This window comes from Lolium rigidum, chromosome 5 (assembly GCF_022539505.1).
Source record: "Lolium rigidum isolate FL_2022 chromosome 5, APGP_CSIRO_Lrig_0.1, whole genome shotgun sequence".
Classification (NCBI taxonomy): Eukaryota; Viridiplantae; Streptophyta; class Magnoliopsida; order Poales; family Poaceae; genus Lolium; species Lolium rigidum.
Window position 1 is genome coordinate 38,457,113 of NC_061512.1, and position 24,292 is coordinate 38,481,404.

The 24,292-nt window shown below is 41.8% G+C and overlaps 2 protein-coding genes across 2 annotated transcripts; both read left to right on the plus strand.

The window, feature by feature from the left end:
• The first annotated feature begins 327 nt into the window (after positions 1-327).
• On the plus strand, positions 328-10,524 carry LOC124654473 (cullin-associated NEDD8-dissociated protein 1-like). Its single transcript, XM_047193469.1, is given in 30 exon segments — positions 328-447; positions 1,733-1,817; positions 1,916-2,085; positions 2,515-2,722; positions 3,188-3,326; positions 3,329-3,352; positions 3,449-3,578; positions 3,796-3,910; positions 3,992-4,149; positions 4,223-4,346; positions 4,528-4,578; positions 4,663-4,745; positions 5,019-5,103; positions 5,184-5,285; positions 5,363-5,461; positions 5,543-5,653; positions 5,742-5,825; positions 5,902-6,042; positions 6,738-6,830; positions 6,944-7,065; positions 7,151-7,313; positions 7,397-7,633; positions 8,150-8,398; positions 8,485-8,670; positions 8,761-8,907; positions 9,010-9,126; positions 9,238-9,406; positions 9,702-9,779; positions 9,860-9,998; positions 10,192-10,524. Coding segments are annotated over 29 exon segments (3,657 nt in total). The 5' UTR covers positions 328-447; positions 1,733-1,781; the 3' UTR covers positions 10,289-10,524.
• Positions 10,525-14,199: 3,675 nt separating this feature from the next.
• Positions 14,200-16,688, plus strand: LOC124654474 (beta-1,4-mannosyl-glycoprotein 4-beta-N-acetylglucosaminyltransferase-like). The gene is made up of 2 exons (XM_047193470.1): positions 14,200-14,301; positions 15,204-16,688. Exon 2 carries the CDS (start codon positions 15,309-15,311, stop codon positions 16,407-16,409), a length of 1,101 nt encoding a protein of 366 aa, XP_047049426.1. The 5' UTR covers positions 14,200-14,301; positions 15,204-15,308; the 3' UTR covers positions 16,410-16,688.
• The last annotated feature ends 7,604 nt before the right edge of the window (positions 16,689-24,292 follow it).

The window sequence follows — 24,292 nt, forward strand, 5'->3', positions numbered from 1 at the left end:
TTCTAGATACATCCATATTAAAGTCAATTAATATGAATCGGAGGGAGTAGAATGATTTTTTCGAGAATATTAGGATGATTATATATGGATTTTTTTTTGAGGAACGAGTTGGCCCGTGTAGCCTGCCCACCATTAGGCCCACGAAGGCCGTCAGACTTCCAGGCCCAGCCGCGGAAACACGGCTTCCGTTTCCATCTCTTGCGTTTTTACCTTTTTTTTTTTCTTCAGCGCAAGGGGATTGGAAGGGGAGAAGGCTCGGGAGATAATAAAAGGGAAAAAGGCTTTCAGGCTTTTAGCTTAGGGTTTCTCCGCCTGCTGCCTCCGCTGCTGCTTCCCATCTCCGGCGAGAGCGCGTCGACCTCCGCCGGCGAGGAGACCCCGCTGATCCGAGCTTCCGGCGGCGGCGTCCCGGATCGGCCGCGTCCTCCGCTCCAGCGCCGGATCGAGGTGCGTCCCCGCCTCCCTGTCGAGGTACTACTACTTCCCGCTGCTCCTCCGCATCCCCGTCGCGGCAGCAATGCTTGACCCGCTCTGCCTGCGCGGGTCTAGCGGGTTAAGCTTGCGCGGGTGCTCCACTCCCGAATCGCTTCGCCCCGTGTAGCGGTCTGGGAGTGAGGCGCGCGTGAAGTTCGATGGCGGCGGTACGGATCGGCGCGGGGGTCAGCGACGAGCTGCGGCTCGCGACCGACGGTGGCATTGCTCTCCGATGGGCACGTGCTTCGGTTTTATTTTGGCGATCTGTCTCGTATCGAGCTTGGAAAGTTCACCTGGGCGTGGGGGCCGATCTAGGTAGCTAGGTTTGTTTGCTTAGTTAGGTTCATGCTTCGAATTTCGGGTTGCTACCATACCGTAATGTCAATGGAAACAGGATTAACTAGGTTTAGCGCACTTGATGGCGTCCGGTTTGTAATTACAATTGTTCGCACCACTTTATATTTATGCGTTCGCCTGTTTAACATGTACACATAGACTAGTGCTGTGCTGCTGTCATTGTTCTCCTTTCTCTTGTTTTAAGTACTCAATTGCTTGATGTGTAGATGTATAAGTTAGTTTAATTGTTTGCTTTAATCCTGTGCTTAAAGAAGACCATATGGAGGAAACAGTAAAATGGTTCACTATGTAATTTTGTCTGTTGCATGGACTCTTCTCGGTCACGAAATCAATTTTCATTGCGGTTCAGGGTCTCCTACCACCATTGGCTATTACTTATATGCGTGCCACCAGCTGAACATTCGACTACAGTCTTGAAAACTTTATCCTGTGTTGACCCTCATCTCCATGTTTAGTTCAAATAGAACCCCATGGGTTAATATATCTTTTTTTTTAAACTAATCTGTAATTTTAAGCACAACGGCGTGACTGGTGCGGTGATAACCACACCCAAACTACAACCAAATCATGTCATGTCATGTGTTTGAATCTCCTGTTTGCTCATTTGTCAAATATTTTGACCTTTGTCCATTATAGTGGGAATATTTACCGTATATTTGTTACTAAGGAAACCTACGCCTAGCGCAGGTGGTACGCCTTTTGGTGTGAACTGGAGTAGTCAGGTGTTTGATCGCCACATTAGTTTTCTTTATTTTTGTTGCCTGGGTTTGCTCCATCTATCTCACTTTTCCTACCAGCATGCACTTACCAATGTTTCTGCTTCTTTGGCCAAGCTTTAAAAACTATGTACTTTGCAACATATATACTACATGCCTAGTTGCTTAATTTGCTTTTTTAGCAGGATACTACTGAATACTTTGTGAAGAGGACTTGAGCACAGGCTTGGTGCAATGGCGAATATGAACATAACTGGCATCTTGGAGAAGGTATCCATTGCTTTAATTTACATCCGTTGATATTAATGAATCTTTTTGCTCTTTTATAATGCTTTGTAACATTTTGTTGTTGTTGTATGTGCTTTCAGATGACAGGGAAAGATAAAGACTACAGATATATGGCGACGTCAGATCTGCTTAGTGAATTAAACAAAGAAAGTTTCAAAGCAGATCAAGACCTTGAACCAAAGTTGACAAATATTATTATTCAACAACTGGAAGATGCTTCAGGAGATGTTTCTGGCTTAGCTGTGAAATGGTACTAGTTTTTTCCGTAAACTGTATTTACTTAATCCATTTTTTATGTCCTTCATGTTTCGGCATCCCAGTGTTCTAGTTTCTGTTGATGTTATCTTGTCCAAAAAAAAAGGAGAATCACATTTCTTTTTATTATGTCTTGATTGGGGAGTTGGGTATCTGGCTGATGCTACCCGCTTATAGATGTTTTAGATGCATTAGCTGTTATCATGTTAAAATGATAATATACTTCCCTTTTATCTCGTAGATTGCCTATTGGTTTGCAACAGAAGACAAACTTCTTGAATTACGTTATGTGCTGTTTTCTCTTGATTCAGTTATTGTATCTGTGGGGGCTTTATTTTGCAGAGAAATCTGATACCCAGTTGTTCTGTTATTATTTCCTACATCTATTCGTCATATTTAACTCATTATTTCTTGTTTTTGTTAGCTTGGCTCCGCTTGTCAAGAAGGTTAGCGAGGATAGAGTGGTGGAGATGACAAACAAGCTTTGTGATAAATTACTCAATGGAAAGGAGCAGCATCGTGATACTGCTAGTATAGGTCTGAAGACAATCATTGTGGAAGTTACTACGCCATCACTTGCTGAAAAGATTTTAGTTTCTCTTGCCCCACAGCTGATCAGTGGTGTCACCAGTGTAAGTTTTTTTTTTTAATTTCGTTTCTTGTTTCCCAGACTTCCTCTTAGTTGTCTGTAGACTTCTTAAGTATCATCACTGTTCCATAGTATAAGCCGTTTTTGGGAAACTGATATAGTTTGCCAAAACGACTTATGTTATGGAACGGAGATAGTACCCTATTTGAACGATCTAGTTTGGCATGGTAATTCTAATTTTGAAAGGTGTGAGACTGTGCGTATGCATAAATTGGTAGTAGCTTTCTGTACATCCATCGTATTTCACCCATTTTTTCAGTCCGACAATGGAAATGACCTGTTGTAAACTTTGTTCATTTGCGCGTGGCTATGAACATGGAACTTGTAAATAATTTTGCATGTTTCGAGGGTTTGCAGAGTATAAATTGTTCCACATACTCCATTATGCTCATCATTTTGATGTTAAATCATTGCAAGTTATCTTTATACATTTCTTTTTTCTTGGCAGGGGAAGAGTGCTGAAATTAAATGTGAATGTCTCGACATATTAAGTGATGTACTTAATAGATTTGGGAATGTGATTGCAAAAGATCATGCATATATGCTCACTGCACTTTTATCCCAGCTGAGCTCCACTCAAGCAAGCGTCCAAAAAAGTCTGTTTCGTGCATTGGTACGCTTGAATGCATTTTGTAACTGTTAATGCTTGCATAAGATCGGATGATCATGTTTGTTTATAATGAGTGTAACATGTTGCCCTCTGTTGCAGCATCGCTTGCTCCATGTTTGTCGGATGATCTATTAGCCAAGGCAACTTTGGAGGTTGTCAAATTACTGAAAAATAGAAGTGCAAAGTCTGAAATAACTCGAACAAATATCCAGATGATAGGTGCTCTAAGGTATATGCATCAATATTCGAAGTAGCTTCTGTGTGTTAAATCTTCCAACTTCAAGTTTTGCTAGTCCAAAAGTGGGTATAATGTTAGGGAAAGTGAATCTGGCTGGATGTACCCATAGAAAAATAATTTCAGGATGAAGGGATTTAAGAGTTTTGGTAGTTTCAGTTCATTTGATTACTGGAATTCATCACCTAATATAATTTATTTTGACTTGTAGTCGCTCAGTTGGATACCGGTTTGGACCACACCTTGCTGAAGCTGTTCCTTTACTCATTAACTACTGCACAACTGCGTCAGAAAATGATGAAGAGCTCCGCGAATACAGCTTGCAGGTGATAATTTATCTTCAGTTGTTACTTATATTACTTGAACATATGCTTCTCCATGGTTATATATAAACTCTTATCTTGTAGGCCCTCGAGAGTTTTATGCTCAGGTGTCCAAGAGATATATCCCCATATTGTGAGGGTATTTTGAATCTTGCTTTGGAATATGTGAGCTACGATCCTAATTTCACTGATAGCATGGAGGAGGACACTGATGATGAAGTGCAGGATGAGGAAGATGATGAGTATGTTATTTATTCTTGTAATACAAAAACATTGGCTCCAATCATAATTGTAACATCTTTAACCTTTTCCCAGTGAGAGTGCTGATGAATACACAGACGATGAGGATGCAAGCTGGAAGGTTCGTCGGGCATCAGCGAAGTGCCTTTCTGCAATTATAGTATCTCGTCCTCAAACATTGTCCAAGATGTATCAGGAGGTATGCTGACAAAAACTAGTTAAACCATCATAGTGTAGTTTGTCAACCTTGTTCTTCATGACGGCATCATTCTGCTTTGGTCATATTGCAGATGAAGTTTTTGAGTACATTAACACCATTTATTACCTGTTTCGATAATTGCATATATGGTATGCGGTGTAATGTATTCTGTTGTATGCAGGCTTGTCCAAAGTTAATTGACCGCTTCCGGGAAAGAGAGGAGAATGTAAAGGTAACTGCATGGTATTTCGTTGCTAACTTAGATTTGAACTTTCATTGTTTATCAATCTTATATGAAGTTTCTCTGTGATCCTAGATGGACATCTTCAACACGTTTATTGAGTTGTTGCGCCAAACTGCTAATGTGACGAAAGGTCAAGGAGACATTGATGAGTCTAGGTAAATACAAAATATCTGTTTTATTGATTTTTACCCACTGCACCACATTCTTAAAGAACTTGCCATAAACAGCAGACAGTTAGCTGTTTTTCTGTTTGCATAGCCTATGTTGGTTGGAACTTGGTATGACTTATTATCTGGGCGCTAAGATTGTGATCTGGTCCAAATATTCAATTTGACCTACTATGCTCAGTATAAAGTTTTTCTTTATTGTGATAGCAAGTTCTATGCACTAGGCACTAAGCCCATATTGTCAACCTGTATGCTTTGCAGCCCTAGATGGCTGCTGAAGCAAGAAGTACCCAAAATTGTCAAGTCTATCAATAGACAGTTGCGTGAAAAATCAATCAAGACAAAGGTTTGTTCGTCAACTATCTTGTGAAGCATCTGTGTTTGGACTTGTAATTGTGATTTATATTGTTTTGTTGGCATTTACAGGTTGGAGCATTCTCAGTATTGAAGGAGCTTGTTATTGTATTACCAGATTGTCTTGCTGATCATTTTGGGTCTCTTGTTCCTGGGATTGAGAAGGCTTTGAATGTTAGTGAATTCTATTTTGTTTAGACGTTTCTAGTGCTGGACTTCTGTTTGTTTTTAACATACTGTTTTGTTGATAGGATAAATCTTCTACCTCCAACCTGAAAATAGAAGCCCTTGCGTTTACAAGGATCGTTATGGCTTCACATTCACCCTCTGTATTTCATCCGTACATCCAGGTATTGTAGCTACCATCTTTAATAACCACTGGCGACACTTGCAGTTGTTCCTCATTACTAAATGCCGAATAAAATACCCAGGCACTTTCCAGTCCAATATTATCTTCTATTGGAGATAGATATTACAAAGTCACTGCTGAGGCTTTACGGGTGTGCGGAGAGCTAGTCCGTGTCCTCCGTCCAAACTTTGAGGTTAGTCTTGTGCTCCATGTGCTGATGTCAACTTATAAGCATCCAATCATACTGATTTTTAAGCTCTTGTTCCGCTGCTGTTATACAGGCACATTCTATAGATTTCAGACCATATATTGGTCCGATCTATAAAGCTATATTGGCCCGCTTGGCAAATCAAGATCAAGATCAGGTTTGGACCTCTCTTCCCTACATAATTACCTCTCTCTCTCTCTCCCCACCTCTCTCATGTGATCATATTTTGCCAGGAAGTTAAAGAGTGTGCCATATCTTGCATGAGCCTTGTGATCTCCACTTTTGGTGATGGTCTCCAAAGGGAATTACCATCATGCCTTCCCATACTCGTTGATAGGATGGGCAATGAAATAACACGACTTACTGCAGTCAAGGTAAGCAATTATCTGTACCTTCAACTGAAACAATTAGGGACATGATGTAAACGACTTAACTATACCCTATTCAACTGAAACAATTAGGGACATGAAGTAAATGACTTAACTATACCCTATTAAAAGGTGAAGTTCAGTAATTAAAAGGTGAAGTTCAGTATAGTCAACGATATAAACCCAAATGTAACTGTTCTGATCAGTGATGGGCTTACTGTGTTGGCTGGGAGAGATGGTTTTGTGGCAGGTTCATTGGTGTAAACATAGCTTCAATACAATACAAAAATGTACCAATTTATTTGCGTGCATCTTGTCTCCACAATGCTATTTGTTTGCCATGTCATCATTTGCCTAATGCCTAGTACGCTATTATAAAGTTGAACCTCAGTATTCTTGTCAATCATATAAATCCAAATGTAAAATGTTCTGATCAGTGCTGGGCAAGGGCTTGCCGTGTTGCTTTGAAGAGCCATGGTTTTGTGGCATGTTCATTGATGTAAACATAGCTTAAGTAGAATTCTAAAATGCACCGATTTACTTGCGTGGAACTTGTCTCCGCAATTTTTGTGTGTACCCTGTCATCGATTGCCTAGTGGTTGTTTTCAGACAGTTTTTTCGCTCTCTGTTTCCTGTATGTCTATTAATTGCTTTTATTGTTTTACAGTATTATTTTTTTCAAAATGTTCATTTTTATACAGGCATTTGCGGTGATTGCGAGTTCACCTCTTCGGATCGATCTTAAATGTGTTCTGGACCATGTTGTTTCTGAGCTCACAGCTTTCCTTCGGAAGGTAGAGATATATTGTACACAATGTTTGTTTGTTGCCTTGAAAAAGTGTCTACTTTAAAGAGGACACCCAAATAGAACTTGAAGGTTAACTTTTTTACTGCCCCCCTTCAACAGGCTAACAGAGCTCTCAGGCAGGCAACATTGGGAACCCTGAATTCTCTGGTTGTAACTTATGGAGGCCAAATTGGCTCGTCGTCTTATGAAACGATAATCGCTGAACTTTCTACTCTCATAAGGTTTTTTTTCCTGTTTAGCTTTCTTCAGCAATTCTACATTTTCTGCCTACCATGATGACTGATGTTGGCTTATTTATTGTGGCAGTGACATCGATTTGCACATGGCTGCTCTTGCATTGGAACTGTGTAGCACAATTATGGTTGACAGACGATCCATTCAAAATGTCGGTTTAGCTGTGAGACAGAAGGTTTTGCCTCAGGCCCTAATTTTGATCAGGAGTGCTCTTTTGCAAGGTCAAGCACTGCAGGTATATATATTCATCATATTTTAATATAAACACTTGATTTCTTCTTATGCTCCAACTGACAGAGGACATTGTTCCTATCACAGGCACTACAAAAGTTTTTTGCTTCACTGGTCCAATCTGCAAACACAAGCTTTGAAACTTTGTTGGACTCCCTTATTTCCACCGCCAAGCCATCACAGTCAGGCGGTCTTTCCAAGCAGGCCCTATCCTCTATTGCACAGTGTGTTGCTGTGCTATGCTTAGCAGCTGGTGATCAGAAGTGTGCATCAACTATTGAAATGCTTAAAGGCATTCTAAAGGATGACAGCTCTGCTAATTCTGTAAGCATTTTCATGGATGTCTTATGTTCACCAGATTTACACTTTGCATGTCGTACTTGCGAACTTTGCCTCTTAACGATTCTTCAAAGTTAGCTTAAAAAATTCATTTATGGGCATCGTCTAGCTAGTAGTATAGCATTGTGAAAATGGGATATTACGTGCTCTCTTACACTGGAGTATGTATGTGTTCTGCTGTTCTCAAACTATTAAGTGGCTAGTGCTCAAAATTTAGTACTCCGTATTTCAATGCTGAGCTTTTCAATTGAAGGTCAAACAGCATTGTTAATCAATTAGAGCAAACGTATCGATAAGTACTCTATAGTGTAATGATCTTGAAACACTGTACTGTAATTAAGCATATCTTACGTCTTGGTAGAATTAGTGCCTAAATATTATGGGGATAAACAAATCATTGTTATTTGCTATTGGTTGATTGCTTACATTTATGTTTAACTCAACGCTGAACTATTGTACTTATCTTTGTCATTTGTTAATTGCTTATAATATGCTTTGCAGGCTAAACAACACATGGCTTTGTTATGTTTGGGAGAAATTGGAAGAAGGAAGGATCTCAGCAAACATGTTCAAATTGAGAATATTGTCATTGAATCATTCCAGTCACCTTTTGAGGAGATAAAGTCTGCAGCATCTTATGCCCTTGGAAACATTGCTGTTGGCAATCTGTCAAAGTATTTGCCATTTATCTTGGATCAGATTGACAATCAACAGAAGAAGCAGTATCTCTTGCTTCATTCATTGAAAGAGGTTGGTTCTAGTGGAATTATGTTTTTTTACTAAGAAGCACCTCCTGTAAGACTTGTTTAATGTGTGCTCTTTGCCAAACCTATCAGGTAATTGCACGTCAGTCTGTTGATCATACTGGCCAGAGTGAGCTCCAGGACTCAAACATTGTGAAGATATTGGCATTGCTCTTTAATCACTGTGAAAGTGAGGAGGAAGGAGTCAGGAATGTGGTTGCTGAGTGTTTAGGCAAAATTGCACTTATTGAACCTAATAGATTGATCCCTGCTCTAAAGGTATGAAATGCGGATTAGCAAATTTAGATTTCATGTTGAATTTATTATGATTATATGGGATCTAATGGGGCATTTCATATATTTTTGTAGGAACGCACGTCTAGCCCAGCAGCAAACACAAGGGCTACAGTTGCAATTGCTATAAAATATTCAATTGTTGAACGGCCTGGGAAAATAGATCCAATCATGTACTCTGAGATTTCTACTTTCCTTATGTTGATTAAAGATAGTGACAGGGTAATTTTACTTCGTGAAATAGTCTTTATATTTTTTTAGTGACTAATGTTTGTAAAGTAAGTTGTGAAGCTGACACTTGCATTTGTTGTTTGCACCTTGCAGCATGTGAGACGTGCAGCCGTCCTGGCATTGAGTACAGCCGCGCACAATAAGCCAAATTTGATCAAAGCTCTTCTTCCTGAATTATTACCTCTTTTGTATGACCAGACTGTAGTGAAGGTATCGTTTCCTAAAATGGTTGCTTTTTTTTTTTCCTTAGTTATGGCTGGAGGGGTGTTGCATATAATTTACACCTAGGAAGTAATGAACTAATGATATCCTTCTTTGCAGCCTGAATTGATCAGGACAGTTGATCTAGGGCCTTTCAAGCATGTCGTTGATGATGGGCTTGAACTTAGGAAAGCTGCCTTCGAATGTGTGGACACATTGCTGGACAATTGTCTGGATCAAGTGAATCCGTCATCCTTCATTGTTCCATTCCTCTTATCTGGCTTAGGCGGTAAGTACAGTTTAGAACATTATATATTTTTTCCTGACACTTTAAAGGGTGTGTTTAGTTGGTGGCTTGGGTGCCCAGATTACCCCCTAGCAGAACTTCGGCAAACCGGTTATTGGCTTGGCCTCCAGATTACCATCTTAGCATAGTTTTTGAGTTTTTGTTCTGGATGTGGCCCACATTTCTTATAACTATTCACACGTTCCTTTCTGAACCCTACATTATCATAATAATCTTGGTGAATGTGTTTCCTCAATATGAACTTGCTAATCAGTTCTTAATGTACTGCTTATTGCAGATCATTATGATGTAAAAATGCCTTGCCATCTGATTCTCTCAAAGCTAGCAGACAAGTGCCCATCTGCTGTTCTTGCAGGTTTGTTATAATCAAGGACCTTTAAATGGATGTTTCCTATTGTGAATGCCCTTTCTAATAGTATTCTTATCCTGTTTCAGTTCTGGACTCATTAGTTGAACCTATTGAGAAAACTATCAGTCACAAACCCAAGGGGGATGCAGTGAAGCAGGAGATTGATCGCAATGAGGACATGATTCGCAGTGCCCTTCGAGCAATTGCTGCTCTAAGCCGCATAAGGTAAAGCTTGACTCTGCCCTACAAGTTCATGATTAATTCTGGTTTGGCCAAGATTTGAGCTGTCTGCTGTCATCTCTGTTCCGTTGCTACGAAAACAAGGCGTGTTTAGTTGCACTATAGCCATAGGCCATAGCTTCTATGCTTGCCAAAAATCAAATCTTAAACTAATCCCGACGTTGACTTTCATCTGCAGTGGCAGCGATTACAGCATGAAGTTGAAGAATCTGATGAACAAGATAACGGCCACTCCTTCACTTGCCGAGAAGTACAACTCGGTGCGCAGCGAATGAATCCTGAATTTTTGTACATGGTAGAAAATAGGCCGAGTCAACTTGGTACCTGGGTCCGCTAATTCCAAGGCTAGATTGATATATTGTATGTGTTACCGACCCTTTTTGGCTGAGAGGTTGTGCGAGAACATGTGGACAAAAGGATGTTGATTATCCAGCATTCTTTTCTTGTACAAAATCTGGTGGTGATCCATTTGAAGTGGTACTTAGTGCGAAGTATATTGTACTCAAGTCAATCGTTTGCAGTTCTGATTCTGTGGGGTAACGTGAGTGCAATGCTATGCACGTTTTAGTAGTTTGTTACTAGTAACTACGCTCTTCTTTAGCACTGAAAGGCCTTGTTTGTAACTCAGTTTTTGTGAGTACTAGTGGGCATAATCCCAATTCACTAGGTTAAAGGTAGGGTATTGGGTATCTCTACTACTTATAAAGGCACAATTGAGAGAAGCAAGACTTCGAAAAAAGTGGGAATAGGGGGATTTGTGGTTTTGTGGAAATTATTCTCACGCATACGCACTGTTGTCAAACAAGGTCTTCATTGGAAAGTAATTTTGGTACGCAGCTTGGAGAAGGGAGTGTAGCCACTTCCAGTATTTGGAGTTCAACCCGTCCATATTTGATCATCAGTCCCATAGTTGCTTAATGTTTGATGTGGCAAAAGCCCGTCAGGCGAAAGTGGTACTTCCTTGGATCCAAATCAAAATTACTAGTCAATGATTTATTAAACGACAATATTTTACCTTATCTATAATCTGTAACCTGCAGCTGACGACAACTTTTTGAATCCTAGTCCTAGTAAAGTATATCAGTTTCTTGATGAAAATCATAGAACCTCTTTTGTTTCCTGGCCTAACTTTGTTTGCCACAAATAGGCAGTCGGACCAAAATAAAACTAACTAACATTTTACTTGCCAAGCATGAATCCTGTAGATTAGGATTTGCCTATGTGCATCAATAACTCATAGTAAGTAAGATAGGCAATAAGGTGATAGCAAGCTATATAACATCGATCATAAAGGTTATGACAAAGTAGAGTGCATAAGTAAAAGAGCCCGGTTGAGTAGTAACCGAGACGTAGAGATGACGATGTATTTCGAAGTTCACACTCTTGGAGGTGCTACTCTCCATTCCAGCTGTGTGCTGGCAAAAGACACTCCAAATACCACAATAGCGCATTGTATTCTCCTTGAGCCTTTCACCAAAAAGGAAATACTCGATCCACTAAGAGACACTGGAGGGTGGTCATGGACCCGTACAAGCTTGAGGTGAGCTCCACAACTTAACTGGAGCCTTCCAAGTGAACTCCATGAAGGTCACAAACTTGAGGCAAATTCTACAACAATTGGAGGCTCCCAAGTAATCTTCACCATGGCCACACCACCACGAAGGCCACAACACCACAAATGCCACAACACTAGAAAGCCCACAAGGCCACAAAGGCCAACAAGCTGTCTAGGGTTCCAACAACCCAAGAGGTATAAGTTCCGGGTACAAGAATCCAAGAGAAATCACACACGGACTCTCACTTTACCGAATCTCCATATGGAAATTAGACCGATGCACCTAATATAGTGGCAAGAACACAAGTGCTCAAATTCTTCACTCCCAAATTCCAACAAAGTTACAAAATCTTATGGAAAAACAATGGAGGAAGAACAAGGAAGAAATACACACAAAAAAACCCCCAAGATCTAGATTTAGTAAGTTCCCCTCGCTAAGAGAAGATTTTGATTGGTGAAGTAGTAGAGCTAGATAATGAAGATCTTAACCGTTTCAAGATGGAACATATTTCTTGATTCTGCTTTGCTTGATGAAGTCTTGCGGACTGCTCCCCATAATCCACTATGAGAGAGCTTCTTCTTAGGCATATTTTCATGTACCCATGACCACCATTTGGATGTCAAGCTTCTTCTCATCCATCTTCTTCAATGCACACCACCCTCTCCATCCATATTATTCAATGCACAACACATGTTCATCCATCTTCTTCAATGCACACCACCATCTTCATCTAAATTCTTTACGTCATTTCTTCTTTCTTCATATTGTTGATGTCATGAGATCCCGGTCACTACATACTTGTCACTTGATCTTTTTCATTTGCTTCTTCTTGTAATCTTGAAACCAACATATCATTCAAGCATTGCTTATAAATAAAACATATAAGATAAACTCAATGCAAACATTAGTCCATATAATTTGTCATCAATTACCAAAACCGCACATGAGAATCCACGTGTTTTCACAATCCAATGTACCTTTCTCATCTTAATACCCGACTAAATGCTCAGAAGTATATCTTGACAATGGTCTATGTTGATCGTAGTACACATTTTGTTTGCTGATGTCCTAGATACAAAGATAAAGTAGGCACAAATCCTCCAAAAGCAATATGTATATGAAATAGAGATGGACTGAATATTCCCCTGGACTCATCTCGTGAGTACGAGATAAAATGGAATACGCAAGAGCATTGTTCCACCTTTTCTTGTTTATTGCACCCCCGTCCTTTAAAAGTTGTCATATATTTGTCTAAATTTGAACGTGTTACAATTCATTTCCTTTTCCTACTTTTGTGTTTAATTTGGCATTATTTGGGAAGATAAAATACATTTTCCAATAAATTCCTTCTGAAGTTATGTGATAATTATGAGAACCGATAATACTTCTCTCGTTGAGAACCAGCTTGTTGTTTGATGATTAGGAAGGCAGTGGCACCCCCAACCAGCTAAGGATAAAACCTAGGTTTGACACTTTGGTGTCTCATAAAATACAAAATATTATTGAGTGAGAGACGATGCCTATCGATAGCGTGGCACGTGTGGTTAGTCTTAAGACCCACCGAATCAACTTCTTGGCTTAATCCCTTGAAGGTGCTCATAGGGGTAGGGTGTGCATGCGTGTGTTCAAATGTGTGAGTATATGTATGTACTTGTGAGAATTTGCGTAAAAAGTACTACACCAAGTTGCATCAATTTACTTTTTCCCGAAGAGCACGACACCACATACCGACTGACGTGATCCGGAAGATATCACTGCTGAAGCGATGCCAACACCATGACCCCCCTTCCCTCGCTCCTTGTCATGCACAGGGCCAAAGAGAGAAGCCATCACCACCACCGCCGGGTAGCTCGGCGGAGAGCCGACCGCTCACTCCATCTTCTAGGGTTGTTGCCCGACATCCAATGGGCACGATGAACAAGGCAACTCCGTGGTGCCCGCAAGTCGTGCCCTGCATGACTGAGAACAACTCCGTGGTGCCCGCAAGTCGCCCCAACCACACCGCAACTAGTAGATGAACTCGCAGCCACACCCCAGTTCCTCCTGGAACTGCCACCGCTGCGTCTCGCCGTTGGTCGCTGATGAGCCTAGATCGGTTCACCTCCCGAGCACATCACCGCCGACACTACGCTACCTTTTCCCGACGGCGTGTGAGGGTGTGAGGAGGAAAGGCTGGAGGCGTAGTCGCATCGTGCCACATGGATCGGTTTTTGAGTCTCTTTGAAATCATGGAGCCTCTCCCTATCTAACACCAACATGTTCTTAGGGTTTTAAAGGTTTAAAGACTTCTAAAAAAAAGATAGAAGAACCAAACACACAAGACACACCACAAAAGGAAAAAAAGACGTATTTTTGGTGACATGATACTCAATCAAGGCAGCCACCTTGTGTTCTCCCTTTACCAAGAAGTGGAGTGGCAAAGCAAAATCATCCTGGGCACCGCACCGTATATCCCAATCCCACGAGAAAGCTAAAGCGAATCCACACTCCACTGCACGTCGCGTTCCTGCGCTTTTCTCCCTTCTCCTGTCCACTCGGCGTCGCCTGCCCGACTAATTTTAGCAATGGACGAGGTTAGCAGAGCAGAGGGAGAGATCCATGGAGTCCCGTCCCTTCTTTGATTAGATGAGAGCAGATAGCGGAGCGCGACATGTGCCGTCCAAAGGCGTCAGCTTCCTGTCTTCCGCGTCTTCGTCTTCGTCTTCGTCGCCGCCGTCGTCTTCTCCCCTGAGGTGAGAGCCGACTCCGCCATCTCTATTCCTTATCATCCCTGTGCATCAGGTGGTAGAAAAGCTAGGATCTTTAGGAGCGGCAGGGCTTGGATTGGTTGGATTTGGTGCCGATTTTGGAATGGATTCGAGCCAGCCGCCAGTGGGGAGGGCAGGGTGGCGGCGGCTTGGGTGGGGCGCCCTCTGTTGATTTTGGGCCAGCTATCTTCTCGTTTGTTTTGTTCTAGAGAAACAAACAATGGAGGAATCGTGGTGACAAAAGATGACATTGCAGTGTGATCCGAGGTGCAGTTTCAGTCTGATTTGGGCAGTTTCCGACTGATGCTGAATTACAGTTTCAGAGTTCAGGCTGGTCATCATGTGCAAGTCGCGTTTGATTTGCTATGGCATTTCAGTCGATTTGGGCAAGGAGGACACTTGCCATCTTCCTTGTCTTGCTAATTAGAATGGGAGCGGGTTTTGTGCAGCCAACAAACAGGCATAGAGATCAGCCTGCGGGGGGTCGTAGTTATCGGAACCTTTAGTACTTCTTGTATACGGTTGATAGGATTAGGCGATTAGCTATGCTGTTGGCAGTACCAGCAGTTAGATCATGCTTCTTATGAGTTTTCTGGCAAGAATGGCGTGACAATAGCTGATGTTGGCTCTGGCATTGTGCTGCTCTTCTATTTCCTGCCTTAATTGAGATGATGCAATAGCGGTTCATTTGTCTTGGCGCGTATCAATTTGCCGTTCCGTGTGTCTTATCATGTATGTATGCTCATTTGAAGAACGAGCCAGTCTCCATGTCTTTTTTGTTCGTTTGTTTGTTTGTTTGTTTAAGTGATGTTTGCATGGTACTGCTTCTTATATCACTTTGCTTTCCTTGTTTTACTTATCTTCTGCTCTCTCTTTGCATAATGCAGGTTACATTCTGCTTCAGATATTGCTGTGTTTCCCAGAGAGGCACTCTCCTATTCTTCTCAAAGACTCGCTCATTTCTTCCTTTGTCATAGACACAAGCCTGTCGCATGGCCGGAAACTCGCATAATCCGCCTCCTGTAACTAGACGAAAAAGTATTCTAGCTTTCAAGTTCCTGATACCCTTTGTTCTAGTTCTTTCAGTGTCTGTTATTGCTGTCACCCAGTACTTCCAAAGTATCTCCTACCTTCTGCGGCCGCTATGGGACACACCACCGAAGCCTTTCTTCCGTATCCCGCACTACTACGCCCCTAATACGTCCATGCAGCAGCTATGCCAGCTCCATGGCTGGGACATCCTTCCTTCCCCCCGCCGCGTCTTTGATGCCGTCCTCTTCAGCAATGAACTCGATATTCTGGAGATACGCTACCGTGAGCTCTTTCCGTATGTTGATAGGTTTGTCATCCTTGAGGCGAATGCTACCTTCACTGGCATCCCAAAGTCTCTCTCCTTCTTTGAAAACATCAACCGTTTCGCGTTTGCTAGCTCAAAGATCGTCTATGACATGCTTCCCATTGGAGATTTGGATCCGGAATCTCGCCAGACGCCCTTCCTTGTAGAGGCCGGTCACCGCCGCGCACTTAACTCCTTGCTAACAAGATCAGGCATTGCTGTGGGGGATGTCTTGATAATGGCTGATGCTGATGAGATCCCAAGTCCTGAAACCGTGCAGCTGCTGAAATGGTGTGATGGAATACCACCAATCATGCATCTTGAGCTAAAAAACTACATGTACTCCTTTGAGTTTCCTGTGGATCACAACAGCTGGAGAGCATCAGCGCATGTGTTCACCGAGCGCACAAAGTACCGCCACTCCCGTCAGACCAACCTGATGCTGGCCGATGCGGGCTGGCATTGCAGCTTCTGCTTCAGGGAGATCAAGGAGTTTGCTTTCAAGATGAAGGCATATAGCCACGCAGACCGGGTGAAACAGGAAAGCTTCCTGAGTCCAGACAGGATCCAGAGGGTCATATGCAATGGGGAGAACCTGTTTGACATGCTACCTGAAGAGTACACATTTGGAGATCTCTTCAAGAAGATGGGGCCGATACCGAGGTCGGCATCTGCCATTCATCTGCCTTCCTATTTGATCAGGAACGCGTACAGCTACAGGTTCTTGCTTCCCGGTGGATGCTTGAGACCAGGCTAAATCAGAGGGTGTCTTGTAACCTTTTAGCCATACAGTATTACTTTAGATGCAATGCTGCTGTTTCTATGGAAATATGTGCGCCTTTGTATGTTTTGGAGCAGTGATACTTTTAGATAGGATTGTAGAATCTTTTTGTGTATGTGTTCAAGGGACTATATGTGTGATTGCTGTGGTGAGAAGATCAACAGAGAATTCACCTAAGGTGATATGAAGGTAATACAATCGGGATAGTAATCGCCCACCCTTTTGGGTTCATCCCGATGAGCAGGAAGCACAAGAATGAGCTCTTGATGGTTGTCTCTCCTGATGAAATGTGTTCTTGGTCTGAATAAGGAGATCAATGCAGCAGACTACAAATGCAGAGATATTATAGATAATATTACTGCTGCGTTGATTTATATCTTCTGGTAGACACAAACATTTAAAGCCCATATTTATTTTGCGCTACATATTTTATCTCCTGATCTGTGCCTTTTCATTTATTTCCTGCATACTCCTTACACCATAGTAGTACTGCAAATTTTTGGTGTCGAGCAAATGAACTGGTCAAGTTTCAGTGGTTTTTAAATTGTATACATGACAAGTTGCATCACTTATATCTTCCAGATATAATTGCTTTCTGTACTACCTGGACTTTGAATAGGTGTACCTTTTCTGTTTTGTTTTCTTGTAACCTCCATGGCTGTAAGAAGAGATGGCACTAGCCTATTTGGATCTCACCATCCCCTTTGTTGTAGCTCCATTCCTTCCTTTTATTGATTTAGTGTTCGTTTGGTAGACATGGGTCTGCTCAAGCTCAAGGTGTCAGGCTTGTGCTTGCTGCTGCTCATGCCACTCCTGTTACTTCCTGGTAAGCCTTGCCAGAATAAGCCTGTCATTTATCTGAAGAACATGACACTTTCTCAGTATTCTACTTTTGCTTTTGGGTCAGATGTAAAGTTCATACTCCACACATAGTCCAAAGAAGAAGAAAAGAAATCTAATGCTGCTATGTGTTGTCCTTTGTTTTACTCTAGGATATGAAGCCAAGACTGGCAAGTGGTACAGCAAGACCTACATGACCTTCTACTGCACGATCGACAAGTGCGCCCAGGCCTGCAAAAACGAGGGCTTCGACGGTGCGGAGTGTGACATGGTCGGCTTCAACCCCATCATGATACAATACATCTGCAAGAAACCTTGCTGATGGACGATGGTGGCGATTCACTTCAGGATGTACGTATGTGGTTCGACATACTCCGCTAAATCGGCTTATGAGGTGCAATTCATTGGCTCCATCGCTTCCTATCTCCACAAGTCGGTTTGGAAGACTTGGGCACCTCCCAAAACCAAATTCTTTGCTTGGCTCCTTACCCAAAACCGTATTTGGACCGCCGACCGCCTTCAAAAGCGTGGGTGGCCAAATTGCGGCCTATATCCCCTTTGCAAGCAAACATTCGAGACGGTGGCGCACCTCTTCATCCATTGTAGGTTCACTACGCGTCTTTGGGACAAAGTGGCGGAGCGGTTGCATAACACGGACATTACCCCGAATGGGTGGGCCGGTCTATCCATCGAGCTTTGGTGGCGCAACATGATAAGCTCCCACTTGCCGAACCGCAAAGCCATCTCTTCGTTAGCTCTTCTTGTCACTTGGGAGCTTTGGAATGAGCGCAACGCAAGGGTTTTCAACAACAAGTATGCCAACCACGATGTAATCCTAGATAAGATTAAGAGAGAGGCCCGCTTATGGGTTATCGCTGGTGCTAAACGCTTGGGTCAAATCATGCCGCGAGAGTAGTTCCTTGTTCTTTTCTTGTTTGTTCGGACTTTCTTGTCAAACTCTTCTCCTTAATTAATCGAATGGGGCAAAGCTTTTGCCCCGTTTCAGAAAAACATGTAATAAGATGTTAAGGCAAGGCGTCGATGCGCGATGGAAGAAATGTGTTTCGTTTTCTTATTATAAGTAAGAATGGCAGAAGTTGAAACTTTCTTCCGTCAGAATGACAAAGTGCTGACGGAATCGGCCAGTATCCATCCATCTTCCTCGTCTTGTCCTGTCGATCTATCCCATGCTATTCTACACTCGGATACAACACTCCCATGACTATCTTCGTGGCACTGAGGTCGCCGAGTCCCTTGCAATGGGCAACGCGTTACACCTCGTCAGTCAGCTCCCCTAGACTTCAGTATTGATGGATCGGCCTGAATGAATCTGGCGTTAATTACTAAGTCAATTTGTTGTTTCAGCTAAAGGCTGCTGGGAGGACCGACATTCCCGTAGCAGAGGGATCCCATGTAGTACTACATAACAGTCAAGGTACCCGCTAATCAATTACAGTACGTATGTAGAGCAGCAAACAAAGCAGTACAGTCAGGTCCTTTGCTAACATGTACTGAATCTGTAATTTAGAAAGCCACCAAGCGATCGCGAGCTTTGTTCATGGTTTAGACGACCTTCGCAACCAGAACTTTCCTCCACCAGCCGGCAATTCCTTGTTGAGCAGGCAAATCTCTTCCCTGGACAAGTTACAGTCGCCACCCTGGGCCGAATACGGAATACTATTAATTTCATCTTTTTCCTATTGTTTTCTGGACTGCCGGCCTAATCTACCTCGCCGTTGCCTCAAATCATATTAGTAGTCCCTCCCCGGCTCCCCCGGAGCAGTAAAAGGTACTATAAAATATATTTCCTGTGCACTACATTTATTTTCTTTATTTTTGTGCCTCAACATTTATTTTCGGTGATCTTTTCAAGCCAGACAATTGAACTGGCACAATACTCGCTACAAATTTTGGCGTCGAGCAAATGAGCCAGTCAAGTTTCCAATATCTTACCAATGTATACATGGCAACATTGCCTCATCACAGATAGAACCACACCTTCCAGATATACATTTGCAGCAATTCTCAACATTTTCAGTAGTATATGGATTTTAAACGATTCATATTTATTTCGTCAAAGTTCCCACAGTGTTTTACGATGTAGTACAGCACATCATTGCATCATCTACCTGGATCTACACAGTCTCCCCTGATCTAGCTCCTTTCCTTTCCTTCTGTTTGAGTGTTTATTCCTGGAGAAACTCAACTTTCACTAGACATCGAACAAAGGCAGAAAACTGCTATTTTTTTCCAAGCGACCCTCTGAGGGATCGAATTTCATTATCGGGAGATAACGAAACATACAAGTCAGGTTTTTTACAGATCACCACCACGCAGATCCTATCATCTATATACATCACCACAGCCCACTGGAGGACATCATGCCTCGAAACAACTCCGCATAAACTACCAGCTAACGTTTTGGACGAACTAACAACTTGACTAGAAGTATCATATCATCTGCAGTTACCAAAAGGATGGCTCGATGAGGCGAAACAGCAGCCTCCAGCAAAACAAAAGTTTTAAACTGACAACAAAACAGCAGAGCAAAGGATTTGCTGCTTTTTAATCAGTGCATCAGCTTCAACATTTTACTCAGCAAGATTATCAGCATCTTCAGCTTCTTCTCCATCAACCTCCATATCTCCAGCAGGTCAATCCATCAGGCGAGGGGGATTGCTTGCACCAGCAGCATTTGTCCTTCTGATAGAAGCTCCAGCAGCCAGCTCGAGGAGCGCATCAGCACCTTGATTCAGTTGCGAGGCTTCAGCTGCAATGTGAGATCCTGCCCAATATTTCATGAAAACCACAACATGATAGATTAGCTCAACAAGATTTTTGGGGAAAACTTTTTCAAAGCAAGCTTTATTACGCGCTTTCCAAATGGCCCAGCAAATTGCCGCCAGTCCAGCAATTTGAACATTGCAACTGACAGTGGAGTATTTCGGCATCCACCAAAAATATTGTGCAAAGGACCCTTACCGATTTTGGGCCCCCACAACCATCCCCACCATGCTCCACAGATATTTTGCTGCAGCCTGCAGTACAAAAGAAAAAGAGGTGTAGAATAGATTCATGGGCAAAGCAAAAAATGGCAAGTAGGGCTACCTGCCCAGTTTCTTTTCAGTAAATTGTCTTTTGTTGCTATGGCATTATGCCAGATGAGCCACAACCAAACGTTGATTTTCAAGGGATTCTACTTTTCCAAAGGTGCTTGAAGGATCTATCCATGCCATTACTGCATAAATGTTTGTATAAACTTTTGACAGAGAACTGGCCATTTTGTGTCCATTTCCACCTTGGTCTATCAATTGTATCTGTCAAAGTTATCTGTTGAAGGATATTGACCAGCCCACACCGTAATTCCGTTAACCCAGCAGGTAGCCACCTTCTAAAGGAAAGTCTCCACCCCATGTTTGTTGTTGCAGCCACAGTGATGTTTTGTTCATTGCAAATATTAAAAAATTGGAACTTATCTTTCAAAGGGGAGTGACCACACGAAGCATCTCCCCGGAAGCTAGTCCTGCAACCATTTCCCACAACCATCCTTCTCCCACACAGATAAATATCTCTTATATGCAGCATATCTGACCAGAGGGGGGAATCTCCACTTTTGTTCCTGGTAAAGTAAATTCCAGCATCCCCCAAGTATTTTTTCCTCATAAAATTCTGCCAAGGTCCTTCTTCCTTTTCCAGCTTCCACCACCACTTACACATCAAGCTAATGTTGAATTTGTTTAAATCTTTCACACCAAGGCCACATTTACCTCTAGGTTTACAAATCCATCTCCATTTAACAAAGTGATATTTCTTTTTATCAGCAGCTCCAGCCCAAAAGAAAGCTCTGATGGGTCTTGAAATATTTTCAATATTATTTTTGTGGAGGAGTCTCATTGACATTTGATACACAACAATATTAGAAAGGCAAGCATCAATTTTAATCAATCTGCCTCCAATGGACAGAGTGCTACCCATCCAACCTCCCATGCTTTTCTTGACTTTGTCTTCTATGAACTGTAGGTCAGCTACTGATAATCTTCTTGCACACACAGGAGTACCCAAGTATTTGATGGGCCATTTAACTTTTTGGCAATTGAACAAATTCACATAATCCTATAACTTGTCAGGTTCATCAAGCACAAGCATGGTTTCACTTTTTTCAAAGTTTATTTTCAGGCCAGACATCACTTCAAATATATACAGCAACAGCTTTAAATTTCTGGCTCCTTCAAAGTCATCTTGATTCAGGAGTATAGTATCATCTGCATATTGAAGAATAGCTACCCCATTTTCCACCAAATTATCAGCCAGCCCTTAAGCAAACCATTCCTTTGTGCATTTCCAATCATCTTGGACATGCTATTAGCTGCCAAAAGGATCCCCTTGTCTCACACCTTTGAAACTACCAAAATATGGGCCCATCATGTCATTAGTTTTCACACCGAGAGTCCCTTTTGTAACTGCTTCTTTGATCCATAGTATCCACTTGTCACTAAAGACTTTCTGTCTGCAGCAATCCAACAGAAAATTCCAGTTCACCTTGTCATATGCTTTTTCGAAATCAATTTTTGGCACAACACCTTGTTTTTTCTTGACTTTGGGGTCTCTAAGAATTTCCTGCAACAACATCACTCCATCTGTTATGTATCTCCCTCTGATAAAAGCATTCTGGCAAGGATGAATTAGTTTCCCCATTACTGGCTCAGCTCTAACAGTCATTGCTTTAGTGAAAATCTTGAATAAGACTTGCAATAAACAAATCGACTTGTATTTCTGAATGATATCTGCATCCTCTCCCTTGGGAATGAGAGTAATAATCCCATAGTTTATTCTCTCCAAGCTAATTTTGCGCTCATGAAAATCATTGAACAACTGCAACATATCTTTTTTGATGATATTCCAACAGTGTTGATAGAATTCTACACGGATTCCATCAGGGCCAACAGCTTTATTTTTCTCCATCTGACAAATAATCATTGATTTCTTCCTTAGTAAATCTTTTATCAAGATTTGCTCTGTCTTCTTCCTCCAACTTTTCCTCTCTGCCCCAGATATCATCTCTCAGTCTGACACCAGCATCAATAGCTGGCCCAAAAAGCTCCTTGTAGAAACTAGTAGCATGTTCTAGCAAAGTAGGTGTCCCCTGTATATTGTCAGAACCATTTTTCAAAGAAAACATTGTCCTTTTCCTTTTTCTGCCATTTGCAATCCTATGGAAATAACTGGTATTGTTGTCCCCTTGAAGCAACCATTACTCCTTGGATCTTTGCTAACAAAAAGCCTCCTCCTTCTTCAGTAGGTGTAGAAGTTCCTCCTGAATTTGCACTTTCCTGCATGCCTGTTCCTCCAAATCCTCCAGGCAGCTAATTCCAGATGTAGATCCTGTCTGGTCTTCTTATCTCTCCCTATGATGTTTTCTCCCCAGCCTTTCAGATCATTTTTTGTTTTCTTCAACTTTATCTGATTTTTTCCAAAGCATTTCTAGCTCTAACAGGTTGTCTCCAAATTCTCTCCACTCTAAGCAAGAAGTCTTCTTCTTTCAACCAATTTTTTTTCAAATTTGAAAGTTTTTTTTCTTTTGTTCCCTGTTCTCCATAGTGTCTAGAATAATGGGATTGTGATCTGATACATCTCTAGCAATTTTATGAACAGTTGTCAGAGGAAACAAGTCTTCCCAATCAGCAGTCATCAGAAATCTATCAAGCTTTTCCAGGGTAGGGTTAATATGATTGTTGGATCAGGTGTATTGTCCCCTAGACATATCAATTTCCCTAAGATCATGAGAATTAATAATATCATTAAACATGTTGTACCATCTGTTCCTTCTCATCTCTTTATTTTTTTCAAAGGAAAACCTAAGAATATTAAAATCTCCACCAATCAACATAGGATTCCTTTGGTTACTTCAAACAACACCTAGTTCAGCCAAAAAGCTTTCCTTGTTTTCCTCCTGAGCAGCTCCATACACAAAGACTAAATCCCATTTTTCTGAATCTTCAAGTCCTATAGGGTTACCCTTATAAAGAATCTGCCCAACAGTGTATCCACAATATCAAACCTAATCTTGTTGAAACCTTCAAGAATGCCACCAGCTCTCCCAATAGAAGGGATCCATCTCCAGGAAAATTGATTCACAGGATCAATCTTCCTGAAGAATGCTTGAGAATAATATTTTAATAGTTTCTTGCAACCCAATAAAATCTAACTGATGTTCTCTGATGAAATCTGTCAGGAACACACTCATCCCTTTCTTTCCCACACCCCTGCAATTCATGCTGGCACCTATCATAGATACTTAGGGTTTTTATTCCTTGCTCTGGGTCCAGCCACCTGGGTGATCATTAGTGGCTTTGCCCTGGGCAGCACCAAAACCAGATTGTGCTCCCAAAGATCTTGTATTATATCTGATTCTTTCCATGGATCTTTGGATTTTATTCACATATTTCAGTTCCTTTTTGGATTTCCTGGATATAACTGGAGTGAAGTCCTCCCCATCATCTTCCTCTTCTCCAAAACCCAAGAACAACACCTGACTGGCCTCAACCGGTTGATTATCCATACTAGCATTTTGCAACTGTTGAGATTTACAATTCAAATTATGTCTAGCTATCTCAAGATCTTTAATATGGTTGAGTTTTTAAAGAGTAAAGGTGTCAGCGTTAACTCCCATTTCAAGGGCTCTAGAACAAATATCATCATCATCTAAAAAAGCAAAGGAATTAAAGTCATTAAGATTTGTACTTGAAGTATCTCTTGTTTGCTATGTCCTCGTGCCATCTGTCACCCTGGATGCAGCCTGAGGATGTCTAGCAATCCTTGTGCTCACCCTGGCTAGTTGCACAGGGTCCTGGCATGGATCTCCATTCTCCCTCCATCTCCACCTGAAAAACCCTGCACATCTTCCTGTGTCAGACCTTCTTGCATGTCCTCATGTAGGTTCTCTGCTTCTGGTTGAGAGCCATCCACTGGAATGACCACAACTGTGCGTTCATGTTCCAGGGAAGGAGCAGCCAGGGCAA

Bases quoted from the DNA above. Each gene is read 5' to 3' on its own strand.
- LOC124654474 (XM_047193470.1), top strand. From the start codon at position 15,309: ATGGCCGGAAACTCGCATAATCCGCCTCCTGTAACTAGACGAAAAAGT.